Source organism: Epinephelus lanceolatus, chromosome 16 (assembly GCF_041903045.1).
Source record: "Epinephelus lanceolatus isolate andai-2023 chromosome 16, ASM4190304v1, whole genome shotgun sequence".
In the NCBI taxonomy this organism is placed as follows: Eukaryota; Metazoa; Chordata; class Actinopteri; order Perciformes; family Serranidae; genus Epinephelus; species Epinephelus lanceolatus.
The window spans coordinates 13658312-13669310 of record NC_135749.1 but is presented as its reverse complement, the minus strand read 5'-3'; the positions used below and the strand labels follow the sequence as shown (position 1 = coordinate 13669310).

At 46.3% G+C, this 10999-nt stretch overlaps 1 protein-coding gene across 3 annotated transcripts; it reads left to right on the top strand.

Annotated features, from left to right (window-relative positions):
• The first annotated feature begins 722 nt into the window (after nucleotides 1-722).
• On the top strand, nucleotides 723-7889 carry sp4 (sp4 transcription factor). 3 transcript variants are annotated; one of them, XM_033637457.2, is made up of 7 exons: nucleotides 723-1320; nucleotides 1594-1664; nucleotides 2621-2971; nucleotides 3073-4276; nucleotides 4643-4841; nucleotides 5353-5552; nucleotides 6856-7889. In XM_033637457.2, the coding sequence occupies exons 1-7, from the start codon at nucleotides 1314-1316 to the stop codon at nucleotides 7125-7127; spliced, it is 2304 nt and encodes a 767-aa protein (XP_033493348.1). In that variant the 5' UTR covers nucleotides 723-1313; the 3' UTR covers nucleotides 7128-7889. The 3 variants fall into 3 exon arrangements, with proteins under 3 accessions (XP_033493348.1, XP_033493347.1, XP_078031700.1); XM_033637456.2 differs by having other exon boundaries at nucleotides 2621-2980; XM_078175574.1 differs by lacking the exons at nucleotides 723-1320; nucleotides 1594-1664 and adding an exon at nucleotides 1824-1963 and having other exon boundaries at nucleotides 2621-2980.
• Nucleotides 7890-10999: the final 3110 nt, after the last annotated feature.

The window sequence follows — 10999 nt, the reverse complement described above, 5'->3', positions numbered from 1 at the left end:
GATTCCGGGGTGCATATGAAGTGTGGGGGGTCCTCCAGACAGAAACTTTTGGGCACCTAACATTTAACTTCCTGCATTCTGGTTAAAATGTAATGCGCCAACTTGCACCTTCTCTGAAGCAATTAATGTTCCACATGTCAAAAGTCCTCTGCTAACTTTCATGTTTTTTTAGGGAGCAACAATGCACATGTTTTAAATATTGAGGGGGCGTGTTTCCTGTGTCCCTCTGAGATCTACACCTGCGGACAGGAACAAGTGGAACAGGGACTGAATAGTGACAAATATAGAAATAAAAGTTTTTCAGCACAGAGGCAACATTTCCACATTATTTACTTTTTACAAATTGCTTTCCACTGTATTTCAGACTAAATAACCCCTCAGTTCCTGTTTTGTCTTCTTCTTTTGTACCAGAGCTGTCATCTTGTGACACCAGTGTACAGAGTGCAAACACACACACACACACACACGCACACTCACACACATACGCACACACACGCCTCCCTTTCCCGTTCGCCCAACCCCCCACAACACAGAAGTCACCGCCCTTCCCTCTTGCTCTCACACCAACATGACTACCAACACCGTGCGCTGCAACCCGACGACGCGCCGGAGCATCATGGGAGCTGTAGTCCCAACCGCCCAATGGAGCTCGAGAAGGCGAGGCCTCACCAAAATACAACTCCCATCTCGACCCTCGCACGCCGAGCCCTGTCGTCCAATCTGAATATGTGGGAGGAGCGCGTCCGCCCACAAAAGCCACAGCTATCTCCCCGTATCTCCCCCTTTAAAAAAATCAATTGTGCACGAAAAAAAGGGGAATACGCGTAAAATACAAACACTGGTGACGGTTTGTTTTCGGTGCACGACGGACGGCGACGAGGCGTCCCCGCGTCGTGCTGCGAGGGAAACGGCGGCGACAGGCAGGAGCAGCGAAGAGGGTGTTGTCCTGATGCTTAAATGGAAGTGGGTGGGCCTCCACCGTCACACACTGCCAACTTCTCTGTGGATATTATTCTGACAAGCGCTAATTTACTCGTTTATGGACTGGCTTTCCGGTAAAAGGGACATACGACGGGGCTGCGAGGGGGCCGAGGGGCCGGTGACGGTCACTGTGTTCTCCGTTATCTCCGTTATTTGTGGCTGCTTGATTGTGCCTGCGCTTGGCACCGCCCTTCCTGGCCGGTGGGTGGTTTCGTCAAACGGGCAGATCCGCCACGGCCCAGCGCCGAACATATAGGCCGTCCTCCGCCTCTGTACCCGGCCGGCCTTCTACCGTGAACTACACCCTCTCCCTCTCGGTATATTAATGCGTTATGAGTGGTAGGTACCCTCCCCCCTCTCCGTCTCCACCCCTCTGTCTCTCTCTGTCTGACAGATAGGAGGCTCCCAGTGCCTTTGATATTGATGATGAGGTTACTGGTTTCTCCTTTACCTTTTATTGATCACCTTTGTTGTGCCAAATCTGCATTATGATCAGGTTGTGTTCAGTGTCTGCATGACTGCACCTCACTCTGGGACTTTGCACTATTCAGAAACACTCATGCGATGATATCATAACTGGAGATATCCTCCTGTTTTACTCTCTCCTGACAGACTCCAAGAAGGAATCATCTGGAACTGAAGGAGGGAAAGCATCTAAAAAGGGGAAAAGTTCTGGATCGCAGGTAATAAAGAAGGAAAAGAAATAAGAGTTTATCATACTTCATTACTTTTGCTTTGCCTGTAGGCCAAAAATGTACTCCCCTCCCTCCCTCCCAGCCAGCCAGACACCTCTGGGGGCGTTTCTCTGGTGAATTCCACTTCCTGCTTCTGTGCAGCCCTGCTGAGAGCCAGACCAGAGCCTCCTGAATAGGCTTATACGGCTGTCACACTTCAGCCACTGTAGTTTTGAATTGTCCGCTTGAATTAGAGTCAAAATGATTTAATTCTGCATGTGGATTTATTTTAAAGACCTGCAGCGTTGGTATGTGGCTCTACAACTGTGGAACTTCTATTCTTAGCTGCTTTTTACAGGGCTGGATGTAGCTTTGAGATTAATTTCAGCCAGGCAGTTATCCTTAAGTGTGTCTTTTGTTGTTAAAACTTGTATGACAAGCGTTATGTTATTCCACGCTGTCGTGTTTGTTACAGAATCTAGGCTGTTTCCGAGGTGTATAACATTTAAAATTTGCCTGCGACCTAGTTCTTTTGAAAGGGAGGAGAGAGAGAGAGAAGGCGGCATTTTCCTCCAGTGTTCTGAGAAAAGAGAAATGTGGTTCTCACACGCCCACCCACTCGCTTCCTGTAATACCGCCCACTTCCACTGACAGCTCTCTCTCTTTCTCTCAGCTTTTTGTGTTTCTTTTTTCTGCACCATGTTTTCCCCACCCCTCGGTCCTCTACTCTTTATCATCGTTGTTTCAAATTGTTTTTTCGTGTGAGTTCATAATGGTACCTGCTCATTGACTTAGGTGTTGTGCTTTTCTTGTTTGTGTGTGTACAGTACATGAGCTCTCTGTGTGTTTTCATCTGTCTCTAACCCCCGACAGGCTTCTCCTCCCTTCCTCGCCACTCCTGTGTAACCGTTCCTCTCTCTGTCCCTCCCTTCCATCCCCCCTCCGCCCTTTCTCCTACCCTCCAGGATTCCTCACAGCCCTCTCCGTTGGCTCTGCTAGCGGCCACCTGCAGTAAGATCGGAGGACAGGGGGGAGCGGAGGGGGCCCAGGCCCAGGTGGGGGCCCAGCAGATCCAGGTCCAGGCAGGTCAGATTCAGCTGCAGGCGGGTCAGCTTCAGGGTCAGATAGTGGTGGACACCGCTGGAGGTCAGGCCCTGGTGCCCCAGCAGCTGGAACTGGTCCCGGCTCAGTTCACGGGGAACGGCTGGCAGATTATCACAGCAGCGCCTACTATGGCCAAAGAGAACACCAATCAGCCTGTTGCTGTGACAGTGGCCACCACCTTGGCTAATGACAGCTCACCGGGGGGACGCAAGGTGAAGGAGGTGGGGAAACCAGTGGGTGTGAGCAAATGCTTTTTGTTGACTGCCAATGTTTGTGCTCCTGACTGTGTCACTGTTCCTTTCCTGTTGGGCAGGTGAAGCCAGTTGGTGGGACCAATAGTGTCACAGGCAATCAGCAACAACAGCAGTTCCAGATCATCCAGGTTCAGAACCTGCCCAATGCCGGGGGCGGGGTCCAGTATCAGGTCATCCCTCACCTGCAGACTGCAGATGGGCAGCAGATCCATATCAGCCCGGCTCAGACAGCCTCCATCGGGGCTCTGCCGGAGCAGGTCCAGCTCATCCAGACACAGAGTCCAGGCCAGACCCAGGCTATCCTCCAGCCAGCCAACCAGCAAGCCATCCTAACAAGTACAGCCAATCAGACGGTCCCGCTGCAGATCCGCCCCGCACAGTCTTTCCCGCTGCAGCTGCAAACTCTGCAGGGTTCCCAGACTCCTGTTATGACCACAGTACCCATAAACCTCAGTGGCATGACCCTGGCTCTGCCTGTGATAAATAATGTTGGAGGGGGCGGGGCCGTGCAGCTTATCCAATCAGCAGATGGCACATTCTCTGTTGCCAATGGCAACCAGCTGGTGACAACAGCAGTGTCTGGGGCAGCTCATGCAACAGCATCAACTGGCGCGACGGTAGTGGCCGAAGGTGACAGCGTGTCTGATGTGACACAAGTGGTTTCTGCTGGATCAGAGGGTGGAGCAGCTGACACCCAAGTACAGAGCAGCGAGGCGGACTCTCAAAGCCAGAACCAGGCCAACGGGCTGCAGAACCAGACCGATACAGCGGGAACCATTCAGCAGGTGATTGTGGGTCAGGTGGGGCACCAGTTGGTGCAGCAGATCCAGCTGCAGCCTCAGGCACAGAGTCAGGGTCAAACCCAGGGGCAGCAGCAACCTCAGCACATTCAGACCCTCCAGCTGGCCCCTGGACAAACCCTGCAGCCCATTCAGGCCTTCCAGAACCCAGCCCAGGTCCTTATCCGTACCCCGACCCTGTCCCCCTCTGGGCAGATCACCTGGCAGACGCTGCAGCTGCCTGGCGGGGTCTCCCTGCAGGGCGGCCTTGGGACGGCTGTGCCACAGCAGCTGACACTGGCCCCGGTGGCTGGTGGGACGACAGTGGGGAGCGGAGGGCTGGTGTCCCTGAGTGGAGCTCCCCTGACACTCAGCGCAGCTCAGATCAACCCGGGATCTGGGGTACAGACGGTCAGCATCGCAGGGCTGGGCACTGCTGGGGTTCAGGTGCAGGGTGTTCCCCTCACCATTACTGGTCTACAGGGTAAGGCCGCACTGAGACTAACTGTGTGAATGTGTAGTGACTAATGCTTCACTGATCTATTCATTAATATAAACTAAAATGTGGTGAAAGCAAAGTGTGCAGGCGTTAGTTACTGAGAAAATATGAAGCTCTAATAAATTTCCTGTCTCAAACTTTCAGTCTCTGGGCTGAGTGGTACACTGCTTGATATATTTACCATTTAAAGTTGGACTATACCAGGATGTCCTGCTGGCCCAATCAAACAGTGCATCTCACTGTACTCCAGTGGCTCTTCGTTCTCTATCGTCATATTTTCCTTAGACTACCCCACAGACTTGTTTTGGATGAATATGTTCACACATTTTGTCATTTTCAATCACCTTTCAGGTCAACCACAGGGTCAGGATGGGGTCAAAGTTCAGTCATCTCCAGTGACGGTCACTGTTGGCAACGTGGCATCAGGCTCATCGATGAGTCCAGACCAGCTGGGCTCCGTGCAAAGTTCCTCGGACCAGGAGGGACCACCCAGCAAGAGGCTTCGTCGTGTCGCCTGCTCTTGTCCAAACTGCAGGGATGGAGAGGGAAGGTATGAACGCATTAGAAACACATAATGTTGTATTCAGCACTTCACAACATCAGATTCTTAATGTTTTCACCCCACTCACAGTTCTCGATGTGTGCCCAAGTTCATGACTTATAAACTCATGTTTACATTTTTATGATTATTCCAACATTTTTGATAACTGCCATGTCATGGTGGGACAACTGGTTTGACAGATGGTCAGAACTCAGTGTAGCTCGTATCCCAAAGTGAGAGATCCGACCTCTCGCCACCCAGCACTTCACTTTGTAATGAGGAGCTGGCACCGAGAACATGCACTGAAATATTCAGAGAACAATCAAATTTATTCAGCTTTGCAGAATAATCAGTGAATCCCTTTGTTGAGAGTCTGATTCACTCAGAGAAATGTATAAAACAGAGTTTGCTTACTGTACAACCCTTCTCGACACAGTGCGGACCAGCTGTGATCCCATTTGTTTAAAGCCCTGAACGCTTGAGCTCATGAGCTCACTCCTAACTCGTGTGTGTGCTGTAGGAACAGCGGGGACCCCACAAAGAAGAAGCAGCACATCTGCCACATGGAGGGCTGTGGGAAGGTGTACGGCAAGACGTCCCACCTGAGGGCCCACCTGCGCTGGCACACCGGTGAGAGGCCGTTCGTCTGTAACTGGATCTTCTGCGGCAAGAGGTTTACCAGGAGCGACGAGCTGCAGAGACACCGGAGAACACACACAGGTAGGAGAGACGCAAACAGAGATGTAGATTGGTGATGTGGGTCACCCTGGTTACGTTGGAGGTCATAGCATTTACGCAAATTTTAATTCAGTACTGAATGCAAAGTAGGGCTATAACCAATTAAAGGGATAGTCTGGCTATTTTGAAATGGGGTTGTATGAGGTACTTATCCATAGTTAGCGTATCACCTATAGTAGAGGGCGGTCGGCATACCCTGAGTTTAGAGAAGCAGACAGGTGCAGCAGCAAAACATATTTTAGCCACCTGAAAAAATCAGTTTTAGTTTAAGTGTATACTACACCTGCCATCAGACGGGCCTTTCTGACGGGGAACTGGAATGAAATTTATCATAACTCTCATCAAAGTATGCAGAGCACAGGAGTTGCTGGTCTACCACTGCCTCGATTGGTTACTTTGTTTGTGTTATTGTTTGACCCGTGAATTCAGCAACTGTTGTTATCATTTACTGGTGAACCCTTAAAAACTCCAAAGTCACACAATAACACAAACTAATCAATCGGTGAAGCAGCAGACCAGCAGCTCCTGTGTTCTGTGAGCTAAAGTTACTGTTTTTGTCAATGGAGTCTGGTAGCTTTGAAGAGAGCATAGATAAGTTTCAGTTCATGTCTCCATAGCTAGGTAGAGCAGTGAAAATATTCGGAAACACTTTACTTGAAGGTATCTACATAAGAGTGACATGACACTGTCATAACTATGACATGACACGGTCATGAACCTGTCATAAACATTATGTACATGTCATAAACGTTTATGGTTTTTGTAATGACAAGTTGACATTGTTTGGATTGTCTTGATTATGACAACTTGACATTAATCAAAGTGACATTACCAGAAGTTGTCTTTGTCATGACAAGTTGAGAGAGAGAGAGAGAGAGAGAGAGAGACAAGAGAGATGCAACCATAGGAGACGATGAAGAAATGTAAATAATGGCAGAACAGAATGGATTGGTAATGAGAAGAAAAGAATTCTTTGTCCACATGTCAAGATTTAAAGAATGTCCACACAGACCACCGCCTCAGTTTAAAGGTACATTGTTACGACCTCCTCCACAGTGTCCTTGTTTATTGTTGTGAAACTTTTGACTCTGCCCTCTAGTGCCATCTACTGGCTGTATGTATGCAAACATAAGGGACATTGAAGAATGAGGGCAGTGATGCTGGTGTTTATTTTTGAACATAAAGGGGACTCCAAGAATGCACCAACCAAAGCAGGTTTTCTGTGTTAGTCTCGGGGTCCTTTCTTGATTTATTTATCTCTAATTCTCTGTCTCCTCCCCTCCAGGAGAAAAGCGTTTTGAGTGTCCTGAATGCTCTAAGCGCTTCATGCGCAGTGACCACCTTTCCAAGCACATCAAGACGCATCAGAACAAGAAAGGCGGAGCGGCTGTGGCAATCATCACCACTGATGACATGGAGGAAGACGCCCCCGAAGGCCTGGGTGCCTCCCCCCAGATTGTTGCCGTGGCGACCCTCTCACGTGACTCTGACCCCGCCACGCCCACCACCTCTAATCACCTGGAGGAAGAAGAGGAGGAAGAGGAGGAGTTCGAATAGGCCTGTTTCTTTCGCCGAAGGCTGACTTCCTGTTTTCTTGGGAGTCTTTGCAGGGACTGTAAGAGGTGGCTACTTTTTCTTTTCTTTTTTTTTTTTTTTTACTTTTAATTTTGCATAATTTTACAAATGTTCGCTCACGATAAGGGACTCAAAAGAGACGGGTTCATGTGTTGAACGGAGACGGACAAATATAAACATCACAATCTAAAAATAACTAACACATATAATAACGAAAATTTAGCGTAAACATATGAAAGATTAGTTTGGCATTTATGAAATGAATCTATAATAATTCCATTCAGTGGGGAAAGGAATGTAAGTAGTGACTAGATTAGCACAGGACAGGGGGACCTGCTGAATCTAAATCATGTGACATCGAGAGACATTTTCTTAATTGCAACAGAATCTAACTCTATGCACAAAGTTGTGTTCCTGTTTCATACCTGTCAGACAGTGCTGAGGGTCAGTCACGGTACAGGGCTGTTGCAGAGCGATAATAGAGCAGGGGCAGTCTTGGGATGGCATGTGTATGTGTGTGTATGTGACCTGTATGAATGAGTGTGTGTTTGTATTCCCACACTGTCACCGAGAGGATCTACCTAATTTGAGTTTTATTCATGGTTCAGGTTTAGTCCTCAGATCAGATTCAGGTGTTGCTTCCTTCGAGACCAGTCAACGGATAAACTGTTATTGAAGAAGAGAGGGGATAATTCTAAAAAAAAAATAAAAGAAAAAAAGAATAGAAAAAAGCACATATAAAAAGATTTATAAATAATGCATTCCTATTGAGGCGCAGTGGCCATTAGAAGAAAAAAAAAGGTTTCTATAGAGAAAAACAATCTAGCTTTCTACAACTTTGTTTGTGTAGTGAAAGCAATACTATAATGACAATCCTAGTGAAACCATGTTTACATTGTCAGGGGAAGTTTTCTCTGTTAATAAAACAAGCCAGTTCGCTCTAAGATTAGTGACAACATTTGAAAGCGGCGCTGTCGTTTGAACAAAGCCTGTTACTTTGCAGATACCACAGGGTGGCTTCAACATCACAGCTGCAGTCTATCCAGTGTTGGCTTGTAATTTTTATACGCTCAGTTACCACCACACGGCACCTGGTAGATGTAACGACAAGTTTCATTGGACAGCGGCACTGTCACTGGTGTTGCTTTTTGCCCTCTGTGCTCTGGTGAAGACCCCTCTCCGACTCTAACCGTGCGACGTGACCGACGTACCACAATTGCCTTAACACAAGCTGTTGTACAGATGTCAGAGTTAGCAGGGTGGAGAAAGAGGGGAGTTCTCCTGCGTTACGAGAGGCGACATGGGGAGCACACGACAGCACAGAGAGGTGAAGTGAGACAGAGTGAGAGGAGCTGTGGGTGGGAGTGGGTCGGGCTATTTAGCTATGTGGATATTATGAGATGTTTTCTGGTGGTGTTGCTCTGTGTTAGTTCAGTGCGTACATTTTTTTTTTTAAATTGAAAGATAATTTTATTCTATAGAGTTTATCGGTTGTTTTAAAAAAGTCCCCTCCCAGTATGTTAACACACAGGACCCCGCTGTGTATGGCTAATTTATTATTTATCCTTGAGTTGTACTATTTGCCTTTTGCTGGACTTGTATTTGTGTGCGTTGATTCTGAGGTTGTGTACAGCATGTTTGAGTTTTTCGCTGTAGTGCCGCTTCTCTCTTCTTTACTCTTTGTGCTTGTTTTTTCTTTTTTCTACGTCCGACCATTGCTGTTCATTTCTTCTCTTTGCGCCATAACGTGTTTTTTGGAGAAAAATAAATAACACAAGAAGAAGAAAGCAAAAAAAAAAAAAAAAAAAAAAAAGTTACTATTGTTTAAAGTTGAAAAAGGTTGATACCAAACAAATTTAGATGTTTTTGGTAATATTTTGTGTGACAACCAACTTTTTTTTTCTTTGATATTTTGTAGTGACATCTCATTTGTAAAATCTTTTTCTAAAAAGATGTTTGTTCGTCTCCATGACATTTGATAATGGGTTTTTTGCCAGGTTAGCCTCAAAGGCCCCAGTTTATTGATATTTTTAAAACTGGTTTGTACAAACGTGTTATGTCGATTAAAAAAAAACAAAGAAAAAAGGACAACTTCAAGCAGAAAAGATGCTTTGCCTGCATAACACTTGACAATAAAGTGATTAAAACTGTCTTAAATTCCACCCTGATGCTCTGGTATTTGTGTGCATCAATCAGATGGAAATGGAAAACACAGTGGAGCCAGAAAAATATCTACACACGGTACACTTAAACTCCAACACACATGTACAGCTCCACACAGCTCCTATAACTCCTCCCACCCCCTTATTACTGGGTAATCTCTCAGCTGTGTTGTGACAGCAGTGATGGAGTATCTGTGCTTCATTTGGGAACAATTACAGTTCTCAGTTACCATTTCTGCCCTTGTCCACGCCTTCGTCACCTCCCGTCTGGACGACTGCAACAGTCTATGGCTCATCTTCAAAAACCCTCAATAAGCTCCAGTATACCCAGAACTCTGCTGCTCGGCTACTCACCCACTCTGGCACCCGTGACCACATCCACGCTGGCTCCCCATCCCCCAGAGAATCCACTTCAAAATCCTTCCTGTATGAGCTCCTCCATCATCACACTCACTCCCCAAACCCATCCGAGTCTTCCCCCAAATCACTCAAGACTCACCAACGCTGTTTTCAATCACTGACAGTTTCTTCTCCTCATCCGTTATTTGTTCTTTTGCTTGTCTGTTTTTTTGGTTTAGTCCATGAATATATGAAGTGTCTTTGAGTGCCTTGAAAAGCGCAGTATAATATTAATATTATTATCACAATGGACTCCAAATTGATGCTCCAAGGATCGAACCGGTGACCACTCAGTTACAGCACTACTTCCTAGTCTGGGGATACCGATCCTCACTTGGAGTTGCAGAAGCTTCTCAAGGAGCTCTTGATTTTAGGGGTGAAAACCTAAAAAATATATATCTATATCTCAGCATTTCATTTATTTCTGGGAAAGAAACAAAATAAAAGTGTTATTTTTAGAGTTTAGATTATTATCCAGGATGTAAACTTCGGCCAAGCATCAGGAACAGGAAAATAGTGTGTCAGAAAAGATGCCTATTAATTATGTATGATTGATGAAAATAAAAATACATAATGCAGGCAGAGAGTCGTATAAAAAGTTCCTAAAAATATCAGGAAAACCCGTTCACAATCTGCTTAAAAGTCATCCAAATTGTGTTTGACACATAATTCCTGCAGCTATTGCGTTCACTACTCGGGTTAACTGAACAGTTTTATCAGTTGTTCTGCTATTGTTATGAACTGAATAAACTATGTCACTTAGGGGTCATTAGTTTACTCAATGATAGAGGGAGGGTCCCTTAAGGAAAAGGTTGCGTTGAGTTACCAGACCAAACACATCGCTGGCCTTGACTGATTACTTTTTATAATGAGCCAATAAACTCTGTGCCTCAGAAAACACGTTCTACAAAACACCCCGAGTGTACCTCAGCTACGATCAAAGTGTGACTTGTGGGAGTTCACCAGCAGGTCACTGACTGCCAGTTTACAAAAAGCATCATGTAGCAGGCAGCTCACGCATACCTTTGACATGTCACTCCTTTGAAGCACTTCAAAAACACCTAAATCTACAATACCTCTGCACCCTCGGGCGTTTTTTGTGGAGTTTTGAAGGTAAAAAAAGAGTTTAATGTAATGAACTCTGAAAGTACCAGAACAAGGACGGATATTTGTATTATTTTTTTCATCACTTCGAGTGTTAATTTGAACACATAATCAACCCCAAAATGTAAAAACACCAGTCATACGACGTCAAATGTACGCTCACGTCAAACATGAGTGTGCGCGCTAAAA